The sequence below is a fragment of the Paroedura picta genome, chromosome 7 (genome assembly GCF_049243985.1).
Source record: "Paroedura picta isolate Pp20150507F chromosome 7, Ppicta_v3.0, whole genome shotgun sequence".
In the NCBI taxonomy this organism is placed as follows: domain Eukaryota; kingdom Metazoa; phylum Chordata; class Lepidosauria; order Squamata; family Gekkonidae; genus Paroedura; species Paroedura picta.
The window spans coordinates 79,298,683-79,312,533 of NC_135375.1; the positions used below are offsets into that span (position 1 = coordinate 79,298,683).

General features: G+C 38.6%; 1 protein-coding gene across 9 annotated transcripts in view; it reads left to right on the forward strand.

Annotated features, from left to right (window-relative positions):
* The window catches only part of CCDC171 (coiled-coil domain containing 171), a 164,363-nt gene that overhangs the window by 50,457 nt on the left and 100,055 nt on the right, over positions 1–13,851 (forward strand). For all 9 annotated transcript variants that reach the window (XM_077345127.1, XM_077345122.1, XM_077345123.1 and 6 more), the window contains 3 exons: positions 5,386–5,492; positions 8,863–8,952; positions 11,859–12,059. In XM_077345127.1, coding sequence (XP_077201242.1) covers positions 5,386–5,492; positions 8,863–8,952; positions 11,859–12,059 — 398 coding nt within the window. The remainder of the gene's footprint in view (positions 1–5,385; positions 5,493–8,862; positions 8,953–11,858; positions 12,060–13,851) is intronic.

Genomic DNA, 13,851 nt, shown 5'->3' on the forward strand with positions numbered 1-13,851 from the left:
GTAGGTAGGACTAAATCTTTTGCCTTTCCACTTTGTGAGTGACCACTAGATGACCCTCCAGTTTGGATAGCCATACTGCTCAGGTAGGCCAGAGCCCTGCTCTTAGTCTGAGTCATAGTTAGTGAGGTCCCATTTAATGTATTCAAGCTTCAATACTTAAAATAACACAAATAAGTCGAGATATCACCATGAATATTGTTGGAGGAAAAGATGGGGCTGCAGCAAGGAAAGAAGTTGCCCCAACGAGGAGGTCAACTCCAATCAAGCAGATTCCTCTGATGCAAGAGTTGGTTGCTAGAGGGAGGTCAAGCTGACTGTTAAGCCCCCCAAGGAGTGATCCAGAGCCCCAATCTCAGCTCATCCAACCAGCATAGCATGGAGCGCCTGGGACTACCAACAACCTCTCCCTACCATCCAAAAGGTGGCTGAAAAAACCGAGCTCCCAAGAGCTCTGATGAAGGGTTGAGCTGCGAGACAGCGGCTCCCCCTGTGCCAGCTCAGCATGCAGGACCAACAAGATGTGCAAGGCTGATCACACTGCTGGAGCCATGGAGCATTCTGGAGCCAGGAACACCAGCCACAAGCCACACGTGATCAGGAAGAGGATGTGGGGGCTCACACCATGCATCAATGCACAGAGGACCACTGAGGGAGAGACAGTGGGGCACAGAAGACCTAAAAGTTCTCCTTATCAATGCATCAGTTATGACTCTGCATGGGAAGAATTGCCCAAAGTCGGGAGAAATGTCCTTAAGGATGCCCTGGAGGGGGGCAATGAGACAGTGCTTAAGAAGACTTATGAGGCTCCCTCCACAGCCATAAGAGCATCAGCGGTCTTGTCAAACTTCAACAGACCATTGTCATCTGGGCAGATGACCTGCTGCAGACTACAGATCTCTAAGCTCCAGCAGCCAAACAAACCATCCTATAAATCAAGTAGTCCTCCAGATTTGCAGCAGATGCTTCACAGGACGCAATTTAATTCTTGGTGTGAGCACAAGCAGCAAGCATCAGGCTTTGTCGCAACATCTGAAGCCCTGGAAGGTGGACCCATGCTCCAAAATCACCTTGTCCACAACATGGATAAAATTCTCATGGAGATGATGAAAAAGATGAAAGCTATGCCTTCCATAAAGGATATAAAGGGCAGGTACAGACACCAGCACTTCTTTCGTCACTACCATGTATCAGGACATGGAAGGGACTCCAAAGACTTCAAGGCTTCCATGCTTCCAGGTTCAGGCCAAGGTATCTACCTAGACAAGCACTCCACTTCAAGCAGGGCAAGAATCAGCAGTCAAAAAAACATACCACCTAACTACATCATTGTTTCTTCAGGGAAGAATGAAGCTGTTCTATTGCAGACAAATGGATCCTATCAGTCATTCCAGACAGCTGTTGCATAGAATTGACTTCAGGACCACCCAATTGCTTCAGGGCCTCTCCAGAACCAAGATAAAGGAAACTCCTTCTGATGCAAGCCATTCAGAAACTAGCCCCGATAGGGGTCATAGAGGAGGTCCCTCCAGATCAGCATTTCACCAATGGTATATGATGGATTTAATCCAAGATTAAAGGGAACTCCAGTTGTAAGTAGTGAGAAATTGTTTTGAGAAAAAGTTACGGATTAAGAATCATTGCTTTGCAGAAACAAGATCATGCATTAGCAGATATATTAGGAAAATTAGTTAATGCCACACATTTTAGACTGACAGATGGAGCTGCCAGTCTGTGGTTCTGCCTTTGGTTCCTTTAATGCATTGGGGCCAGCATACAGCGTCCACCTGCATTCCTGCTTTCCCTTTAGATGTATGTTAATTAAATAACCATGAATGTTTAGTGATCATGCAACAGCATAGCAGTTTGGGATTTGGAAACAAAATTCATTTTGCATCTGAGAAAGGTGTGGAGACTGAGGGACAAAGTGTTGAGTGGCTCGGGAAATTACAGAACAATTTGTTAAACCTGGCTAGAATCTCCTCCTTCTTGGCATACTAGGTAAGACAGTCTTTCTCAACTTTTTTACTGTTGTGGAATACCTGGAACATTCTTCAGGCTTTGAGAAACCTCAGAAATGGTATAATTATGCAGAAATATGGTTGGAAACCATAGCTGTGTACACCCCCACCTGGGACCACTCCTCTTCCCACCCCATCCAGACCATTTGAGGGGGAGTCGACATGATCATATATGGTCATATCATCCGATAAATGTTTAACAAATTATATAGATAGATAAGACAGACTGTCTGAATGCCTCCCTTCCACCCACTCATTTGTGAAATCCTTTTATGGTCGTCAGGAAACCCCAGAGTTTCACAAAACCCTGGTAGAGAAAGCCTGAGGTAAGGGTTGAATTGAGCATTCTGGGTTAGGATAGAGGTTTTGACACAGGAGACTGGCTGTCTACAGAAGAGAAAAAAAAACAAATGAAACCTTAGAATAATTATTGAGAGGGAACATACGCCTTTTCATATCTTTGTTATCCATTTTGGAGTTGCTTGTATGTTTGTGATCCTGAGGGAAGAGATGACAAGGGGAAATGTGTCATATCTAAGTATTCTTCCTCAGGCATCTGCCAAGGGATTGACATTTTATTGTTCCAACAACCCATCTATTTTGAGGCTACCTAGGCTTAGATTTGGTGAACTAGATTGACAGTCATCTCTCCCACCCCCAGTGGTTGCTCAAATTGATTGAACTGGGAGGGTGACACACTGCCAGTATAGATGTGCAGCACTTGAAGAGAAGTAATTTTAGCAGCAAGAAATCTAATGAACAATGTGTCTAATATTATAGCTGTGGAGACCAATCTTTTTGTCAACTGCATCACAGCTTAAATCAACACTACTAAAATGATTGTAGCAGTGATGCTCACTCCATGTCTCATATTCACAGAACCACATTGACAATTGCCATCAACCAAATGAATCAGACTTACTGCCTTACCTGGCATGAAAACTCAAGAATGCTCACAGCTTACCCCTTCCTCTGTTTGAAGGTGGCAACCACGGGCCAACTAGAAGTCATACTAGGCAGTAGCCTTTTCCGCTGTCCTGAAATGTGGCATAATAGAGAGCAGTGCTCAGAAGTACAATGAGCCTCTCAAAGAAGAGTTGGTTTTTATGCCCTGCTTTTCACTGCCTGAGGAGTCTCAAAGTGGCTTACAATTGCCTTCCTACTAACTATCCTGTGAGATAGCTAGGGCTGAGAGAGCCCTGACAGGACTGCTCTGTCAGAACAACCGTATCAGGCCTGTGATGAGCCCAAGGTCACCCAGCTGGCTGCATTTGGAGGAGCGGGGAATCAAATACAGCTCGCCAGATTACAAGCTATCTTTCTTAACCATTATACCATGCTTGTTCTGTGGGTTTTGAACCATGGAGCTTACACTAGCTTACAATATTTGCCCCTGGTGTTTTATTCTTATTTTTAAAAATATTTATACACCACCTTTTCTCCTGTGAGGGAGGAAAACAACAACAACCCAGCAGTCCAAGGCAGTTTATAAAATAATGCAAACATGTAATGAAAGTGTTTTAAAAACTAACTGGATACTTAAGCAATCCAGCTAATTGAACTAGGAGATCTGAGGAACAGGCCCATGGATCTCTTGTTCCTATCCCATCATATGATACACATTCTTTTCCCATTATCCATGGTGGCAAACGTGCCACAGGTTGAGCGTTCATGTAAAATAATAATTAAAGAAGTAGGGATAGCTGTTTTAAAAATCTTCTTAAGAAGTCTTGAAGAGCACATGGAATTGTACAAAAACATGAGCATCTAGAGTAGAACTCTCGGCACTTTAGGAAGATATCCTGTTCATAAAGTATCATGCAATCCAGAAAAAATGTCCAAGGAAATAAACTACATCTCCTATATATTTCTGGTAATCATATTAATGACCAATTACTCTTATCTCCTGCTTTTTCTTCTGGGAGCTCAAAGGGTCTTAAAGTAGTTTTTTAATCCTTGCTGAGACCTGATTAGCTTTAACAATATAATAACAGCATTAGTTGCTTTCCAGCCTTTTTCTGTGACAATTTTCTAGCATTCTTTCAAGTTGAAAACCAGTTGTTTCATATGTTTAGGGTTGTTCACAGATTATTCTTTTCCTGACTGAAACTGCTTGCTGCGCATCCCTGAGGCCTTTCCTGGTCAGTCAAAGATGCACCAAGTGTATCATGGCCCTTCTTTTTTTACATGTACCTTGGTTGGCTTGGTAGCTGCTAAATTATATAACTATTGTCTGTATGGGTGGGATTTCTTGTAGGTTGACATACATAGGCAGGCTTATGTAGCAGGCCAATCAGGCCTCAGTAGTAAGTATACTAGAAGTACAGCCTTGCTGTGGTTCAGCCTGTCTTCCTTTGAATTATTCATATAGACGAATGTTTAAGGACAGGAGTGCAAAATTTCCTGTCAATTAAAAAACAATGGCAGAAATCAGGGCACTTCTGCTACATTGTGCTTCTGTTTTAAATTACAGCCCCCAATGGTTGGATTTGGTTTTAAAATATCATATAAGGTAATTCCATTCTTGGTCCAGTTCAGTATGATTTCTTTTTAAGCTGTTTTGCTGCCACTGAGTAGGAGAAATATTTGGGCTCATGATTGATTTTTGTACACATTGCTTCTGATGAGGTGACTGTTCTGACACACAGCTTCAGAAAGTAGGTTGACTGATGGCATGCCAAACCATCATTGGAGCCAGCGCAGAAGTTCTAGAAGACAACTTTATTTATGAGCACAGTGGGAAAACTGGAATTTGAGCTGGGAAGGAAAGAAGGAAAGGGGCACTGTGACAATAAAACCATGATTTTAAAATGGTTTCAGTCATCAATCAGGTTTCATTTTTCAATTTTGTATGCGAGATAAGAGAAATATTGGGGATTGGTATTTGAGTGCTTTAAGATGCATCCAGGCAAAATAGGAAGTCTTGTGTTGCTTGGCGCAATGGTCTGAAAATGTTTTGATACAAAACCCATAGTTGATCACGAAGCAACAAAAGCCTAAATGCAGCGTATTTTAAGAGTGCTTGTTTCATGTATAGGGTGATCTTTTAAAACCGTATGTAGACTTGTAGTCATTAGATATCTTCTTTTAAATAAAGTCAGAGGGACCTCATGATGTGTTTGAAAATAAACAGGACTTATCATTTTCCATGTGGTGATCTACAACCATAGTGTAAGAATTTTCTTCAGCTTTATTTGGTATTAAAGAAGAGATACACCAGTGTGCCTTCGAGAAAACACAGTGGTTGTTCAACATTCTGTATTGTCACTGGAGCCTAACTAATTTAAATATCTCTGTTGCTGTTGGAGAAGTTTTCTGTGCCTCTTCCACTCTAAGGGCTTTGTTTTGATTCTGTATTTTTCTTCAGGCACTCGCAAGGACAAAGATAAACCTCTGAGCTTCACTCTTGTCCTTGAGACTTTGAGGCATACCTTGACAGATTACCAGAACAAGCTGGAAGATGCATCTAATGAGGTAACATTTGCACTGTTTGCTCCACACACATAGCCTTCGGCCCCCAATACGAGATATTCCTTGCTTGTTACAGAGGTCAAAATGCTGGGAATGTTGAGCTGACAGCTTCACAAATAAGAAAAAGAAATAATCTTTTGTCACCGTTCTCCCTCAAAGCTTGCCCCATGGCCATGGTTCACTTAAGTTTAAGTAACTGTTTAGCAATTTGTGATTTAAAAAAAAGAATACATATATTGCACACTTGTGGTTCCCAATTACTTTCTAGGGATATACATATGTTTCTGATATTTATCATCTTACTGACTTAAGTCTTTGGCACAAATAGGTAATTAAAAGTTTTTGCAAAAATGCCTTAAACTATTGGTGTTCAAAATCCAGCATGGATTGATATCTTCAGATTAATAAATGTGTATGTTGGGGGGGGGAGAGAATTACAAGATAAATTCCTTTTGGATTGATTTGAATGGTCACTGCTGAAGGCATTTTTATTCCTCGCTGAAGAAAGATACATGTGATTGTTCCTCTCTGAAAGTTATCAAACTTGTAAAACCAGTTGAGCTTTAAAATAAAGTATATTTTAGCTTAGTACTTGGCACCCTGTTTACTGTAGGAGAAAAAAGCAACAAAATGCAAGGTTGAAAATTTTATTAGAGCTTCTTGATCCCTGGGTGTTTCACTAATTGATTCATTGGGGTTCGTGAATAAAACCTTTTTGGCTCTCACATTGAATGATTGAAACAAATTCATTGTGTAATTATTAAGTGGATACACCTGAATCTCATCCATTTAGCTTTGATTAGCTTTAATAGGGAAAATATTTTAAACAGATGAATATCAATTTAACTTTTGGATTTGGGCTATGAAGTATCTTGCCTATTTACAACTTAGTTGAACTGCGGATGTCTTTTTTTTCTAGCTCTTCTGAGGCTTAACATGTTTCATATATGTTGTTTAAAAGGTTGCAATAAGCAATTAATTTTATATTAGAAATTAAGAGAGACTATTACTCGTGGAAAATGTCAACATCAAAATAGAATAGCTTGAATCAGTGTTTTTTGTAAATGCTAAAGTATCCCAACATTTGAATGTTAAGAAATATTTTGTCCAGTATTGTAAAATTTATTATATGTATTAATAAATAATACATTTATTATATAAATAATAATTCATTATTTGAATACACAGGCCTCTCATGAGCCTGTCATCTTGGGGCAACATACAACACTGTGAAAAATACATTATATGTAAACTGATAAGACATATAAATATTTTTAAATTTCTAAATGATTAAAAGCTAACATTAATGGCCACAGAATATTTGCCATAAAGGAGAGATGTAGGAGGAAATCTCACCCAGTCAGGAAGGTCCATGAGATGTTTGCTCTTCTGAGCATACTGGCTTCAACTATATGGAGAAGAACTCCATCTTGCAGGTCCTGCAGAACTTGGTTAGCTCTGTCAGGGCCCTGATGTTCTTTTGGAAGTTTGTTCCACCAGATCAGGGCCAGGACTGAAAAGGCCCTGACCCTGATCAAGGTCAGTTGCACTTCTTTGGGGCCAGGGATAATCCATAGCCGACTGCAGAATTCTCCAGGGGACCAGGTAGGGTGCTAGTAGCTGAGCCTGGCAAAGATGGAAGAATTCCAGCTTTGTTACTTTCGTGACTTGATCCTACATGAACAAGGAGGCATCAAAAATCACACCCATATAGCTTTACAGTTTCCTATAAATATTATAACTTTTAAAAAGTTTGAAACATGCAAAAAAAATCACTTAAAGTGTTTTGTGCCCTTTGATATGGTAGGAAGGACACAGTTATATGGGAACAATTATATATTTCTGGACACAGACGCCACTTTGAGGTCTGTCCCATTGACTATCTTTGTGTTTAGTAGCCTTATGAGGCCATAAGTGTGGACTAGGCACAGAGTATCCACTATGAATTGTTGTTTGGAAGGCTGAATGTCACCTGATCTTCAGCACATCTGAAAAGTCGACTCAGCAGGCTTTGGCTGAGGAACGTGTTTTGTTGTGAAAGGATGCCAGAGACAGCAGTGGGGAGACAAAGGGGGTGGCTGTTAAGAAAGCAAAAAGTATGTCCTGTCAGCAAGAAGAATGAACTGTCAAGGAAAATAAATCGCAAGCAGCGCAGGACCAAATGATGACCTGCCACGAGACTTCCCAGTAGGGCTGCATGTGCCCGACCCTGAAGTTGTCATATGGAGCTAGAGATCATTGAGTGCCCTCATGATACGCAGATGGCATAGTTCTGTGCCCTTCTTTCTTTTCCTTGTTGATAGCCCTGCTGTCTTCTGGTTCTCTCTTCCTTTAATGTAATTAATTACTACTTAATACAACGAAAATAGCAGAGACTCTGTGGCATATTCATTTTCAAATATTCATTTGGAAATAGTTTGTCCAATTTGTAGAATTGGGTTTATATTAAGAATAATACAGATGATCAAAATACTGGTAGCTTCTCTCCGTTTGTATAATTTTGGATGAATATACTTTGGATATGTACAATAATGGCCTCTTAACTTGTAGATTTTAAAAGTATGTCAGAGAAGACTTGGAACCTGGCAGTTTTCTTGAAACCAATTTCTATTACTAAGCTGAAAATATATTTTATATATTAAAGCTGGCTACAAAGAACATAGTGTGGAAAGAAATTGTGTTGGAATAAGACAAAAAGCACATTAAACTACAACAAAACATTGTGTTCACAAATATTTGTTGTATTCCATAGTATGGTCATGCTATGAACTGTAGAGTTATTCAGTTTACCATTACAGGCCTTCATGACTACAGTCACGGTGTATGGTAATTTTAGATCATTGTTCTAAAATCAGGGTTGCAGAAGAAGTTTTAAACAGCTAGAGCAAGGGATTTTTTTCTCCCAGCCCCCTCCCACAAACTCTAGAATCCAGCTCTCCATATGACCTTGCACCTTTGAAATAATAGAATACTCTTGCTACTTTTGAATTTGGTATCCTATGGATTCCATAAATTAGATTGCTGGGAGGACATTCTTTGTGGAAAACCAGAGTTATGCGCATAAAGTTCTTATAATGTTCTTGATGTTGTTCGCCACCCTAAGTGGCAAGAGGGCAGATCATAATTTTTTTAATGAAATAAATATAACAAGAAAATAAAAGCCTCCTTTTCAGGTGCATTAAGCACTGAAATTTTGTGAGATTTGGTGTGATTAGTCTTGCAGACTGCTTGCATGTATGTGTAATCAGAAGTAAGTCCCACTGAGTTTTTTCGCACTTACCCCTAACTAAATGTGCCTATGTTTGTAACATCTCTACATCATCCTATTGTTAAGCCTTCTGTTTAATCTGATATATACTGTATTGTTGCATAGGAAAAGAAAATGATGACTTTGTCTGAGAAGATAGTGAAAGAGTTTGATTCTTGCAAGCAGCAGCTAAGATCTCAAACACAAGAACTTCAGGTATGAACGAAAGAATGTATTGTATTATATACAGTTAAGAGCAGGGGTGCTGTTCAGTGGTAGGGCATCTGCTTTGTTTTAGAAAGGTTTGTGTTTCAATCCCAGCATCTCCAGTTAAGGCACTAGGTGGTGTGAAATATCTACAGCTGAGACCCAGGTCAGCTTTTAGCAGTCCAAGTTGGCAATACTGACCTAGGTAGACCAATACTCTCAGTATAAGGTAACTTCTTGTATTCGGTTTTGATGAAATTTTGCTTGTAATCATGAAACCTCAGTTAGGAATGTCATTGAATTCAGTATATTTAAACCACAGTGAATGCTTTCATGATGACAGCCTATAGCTATAACATTTTATTGGAGAATTGTTGTACTATTGTCCTAGCAAATCTGTTACTTTAACCATATAATATGCTCCTGGAGCTATCTCCTTCCCAACAATTATCTGTTTTAACTAAAATACTCCAAAAATATTTTTGTCATGCTTCTCTTGTTTTCTGTGTGTAATCTTATAAGATATGTTGGCTTTTAATGGGTATTTTAATGGGGATATGACTATTGTGACCCGCCACGAGCCTACAGGGAGTGGCGGGAAATAAATCTAAATAATAATAATAATAATAATAACAACAACAACAACAACAACAACAACAACAACAATAATAATAATAATAATTTGTGACCAGTTACTGTTAGAAGTTGGAGTGAGGTCTTTTACTAAGATATCATTGTGAAGCAGATAGTCCATAATTTATATAGGTGCTCATGTATATCCTGTTGATTCTTGATAAGGCTACTATATGCTACTTCTCCTAGGATTTGATTTTATTCTACAGAACTGTATGGAAATGGTGTCTGGGAGTTGAAAAGCAATTACCCATTAAAATATATGATGCAAAACTTAAGCCCCAGGGTGTGATTAAAAATGGAGTCCTGCATAGAAAGCAGAGATAGTTTAGCAAACCTGGGGGAAACTCCTCTCTTGTTTTTTTAAAAAAATATGAAGCTAGGGGAAGTAAACATGATGGTTATCCATCCCAACATAGAAAGTGGTGAAAAGGTACACAAGATCTTGGGTGCCATTTTGGGTTGGACTCACTCTTCTTTGAGTCTTGGAGGCTCCCTGCTTGTTTTTATTTGATTCAATTTCATTTATTTACAAAAGATATTGGCTTGGAGCTGGAATCTACAACTAAAGGTTCTTTTTGAAAATGTAATTCATAGCAGGTTCTTTGAGGAGCACACTTAAGATAGATTCAGGTAGGTAGCCATGTTGGTCTGAAGCTTATACCCAGAATTAAACTTCATTGGTGCACTGGACTCAAATTTTGTTCTATCCTTAAGATAGGTTGGGCTCAAACATAAAATGCTTTTCAAAGTTTCCTGCACATAATTGTGCTGCAAGATGATGAGCTTCACCATCATCCCCTTATGACAAATGGTAGCTAGGGTTCAGTTGAATGCTGCCCAGCATCATGGGAGTACCACCTCCCTGATGCCCTTCTGGCTGAGGCAAATGCCCTTCATCAAAAGGTGCTCACCAGGTTCCCCTAACCATCTCATTTTACCTTTTTTTAAAAAATCCTTTCCAGAAAGTTATCAGAGAGAGACTCAGATTATTACGTATTCATTTTTTTTTCAAATGGTGAGTTACTTCTACCAAAACTTGGAGTGTCCACCCAGGCTTCAAAATTGGCCAGCACTACTATCTACTTCATACTTGCCTTCTCAGTTAGGACTTTACCAATCTAACCAGGTCTGGTTAAATAATCCTAAGGTCCCTGGTGCAGTATGAGGCAGGCCAAAAAAAAAAAAAAAAAGAGAAAAAGAAAAGGATTCTACATGGTTAATTAGAAATCCCCCACCCCCCAAAGCAATAAACTAATCTCATTTGTGAATGTTTTACTTCAAAGTTTGTAAAGGTACCTCCACTGTTGAGCTTTGAGGTAATATGTGTTGTTTTGCCTCCATGGTTTCCCTTAGTGTTCCCTGCTTATTTTCACTGCCACTAGAGGTTCTTGCCGACCTGAAGAACAGGATGACTTAGTTATAATTAGAAGAATGACAGAACTGTCAGCACTTGCGGTAGTTCTGAGGTAAAAAGAGAATCCTTAGTCAAACCATTTGGTTTCTCTTAAACACAAATAGGGTTTATTTAGAAGTGTAACAGTGTAACAGTTTCATTGTAGTGTCGTAAGCATAATGATTTCGGATAAGTACCTAAAACTGATTGTTGCAGGTCGGTTTGTAGTTCTTTTTGTTTCTCTGAACTTTCTTAAACAATATTTTTCTCACCTTTCAGTTAGTTTAATAACTGGCACAAAGCTTAATTTCCCAATTTGCCACTGAAGCTCATAATGCCCACACAGGCTTCTTTTCCTCATGTCCAGATAGAACACACATTTCCCTCACACTTTACACTCTTTCCTCACTCAACCCTACTGACTGTTTTTCTGCAAAGACTCTTAGAACCAACCAGTCAATTGTGCCTCCTATGTTTCAGCTACCATCCAATCACACCACACTTCAATCTACACCACACATCCAGCCACCCTCTTCCTCACTCTACAGATCTGCATTTTAAATTACAGCACATACATATGAAGCTATATGAAAATATATTTGCACATTTTAAAGAAGTACTAATTACAGAAATCATTTCAGCAATAAAACTACTAATAGTTGAAAACCCTTAGCTTATAAGGAATCTCCTATTACTTCAGTCTATGGCAGATGTTATGATTTTTTGCTTTGCAAGAGTTTGTCATTTTACTAAATGGTATTATTTCTAGATTATTTAACATTTATAACTGAATAAGTCTTTATTCCCAAGACCATATGTTGATCATCAAAAGTTATTCTTTATGGTATGTCATTAGTTGTGTGTTGCTTTTCTATGTCATTTTCAGGAGGCTGAAGATAAACTTTCTGAGGTCAATAAGGAGTTAATTCATCTGAATGCTAAGTGTGCAGATAGAGATTCTCTAATAGATACTTTAAAAGTGGAATTGAAGAATGTATTACACTGTTGGGAGAAGGAGAAAGTACATGCCACAGAATCTGAAAATGAAATCCAGCGGCTTACACAGGCTTACCAGAAGGATATGGAGGTATTACTAAAGACACGATGACTGTCAAAAAGAATTTTTAATCTTAGCTTTTTACATTTACATATATCAGATGCTTATTCTGTATATTTAGATCCCCCCAATACCATCAGTTTAAATGAGCGCTTTGCAATACATATATGCAATTAATGTTAATTTTTTTTTAAATGTCATTCTTCTTCTTTAATAAAAATAAAAACAACTTTAGCTGCTTGAACCCATCTGGCTTTTAAAATTATGATACTCTTGAGAAGGCCATAGAGACATAAGTGTATTTAAAGAAACATGCCTAGGGATTTTTTAGCTGCTGCTTAGCTGGATGTTAACATACACATTTGGAATATATCTGCATTTGGAGTAGGTTAGCTTTCTAATCCCTTGGCAGTAATTGATATTAACTGTTTCAAGTGACAACAAAAAGTATAACAGACAAGTGGAATCCAAACCATTTTACTACAACTACCAGGGAAGTAGATTTCCTCTTTTTGGAATAGTAGCTGATTATGGTATGTTGGACAATAATTGTTTCATGAAGTGTTATTTTGAAAGATGCTTTCTTCCATACTGTTTCTTAATTTAAAAATACATATTTTTGTTTGCATTTAGGGGTGTGTTTTTCTGCACGCACATTTTTTTCTGCTGTAGGTACATCCACTGTATTCTTTATCTAAATTATGCTGCATATTGAGCTCATTACTCTAACAAATATGAGCAGGAATGCCAAGTGAGTAAAAAGGAAACATTCTTTCCACCCTTTTTACAGTCTGGGATTTAAATTGTGTCCATATGAATCAGTTGGAATTGTTCTGCTCATCAGATAGTGATTAAAGTGGAGGAAACTAGAAGCCTGACTATATTGTAAAGTCAGCATGTCTACAATATTGTGGTTGGGTTCTACATGTGTGAATTGATTCTAGGTCCTTGGATTCTTTTTTCCAGGCCAAATGGATGATTACCATGCTTGGTTTATCACAGCCCAAGCAAAAAGGACACCATGGCGACAGATTAAATTAACAAGGGGGGAAGCAAAAGATTGGGTGGAAACGCTTTTGTTAATACATTGTTAGTTGTTTCTTATGAGATATTTAAACACAAGAGTAAGGTTGGAAAAATCACAATAGTAATTCCACTCTTATTGCCTTCATAAGTTCTGTTTGGAGATGCCTTGCATTAGACTGTATAAAATGCATATTCAACGCAGTAGAATCTTTTTCACTGAGTTTTGGATCCTCTGTAGTGAGTTTTGGACCAGGACTCCAGTTTTAGGACTTGGATCTGTTTTTTAAAACTGTATTGAGAAAAACAACGCTGGATGGTCTTTGTCTCTCCTTTGTAAATATCCAGAAGAATGATTAGTCTAGGCCTTGGGTTCTCAACATGGCACCCAAGGGTACCCTGATGCCTACTGACAGTTTCCTTGGCACCCCAAGTGCTTTTAAAAAGTAGATGGGGTCAAGTGAGACTTTTGTCATTGAAGATCTGACGAGCTGTGTAAATTTTTAAAAACGTTGTTCCAGCAGCAGTTGTCACCACAGCACAGGGATAGTCACTGTGTGATTGAAGATAAGCCATGTGTATACTAGAAAATATTTTTACACAATATGTTCATTTTAAAAGGCATCCTCTTAAGTAGTGCTTTTGCCTGTAATGTTGGAAGATATACTATTAGAATTATGCATAACCTCATTCTGGGGCATTTTGTGGTTGGTACCATCTTGTGTAGCAGTCATTTTGTGGCTAGTGTCCCCTTTCTTACGTCAGAATTCCAAAGGTGCCTGAAGGCTCAGCAAAGTTG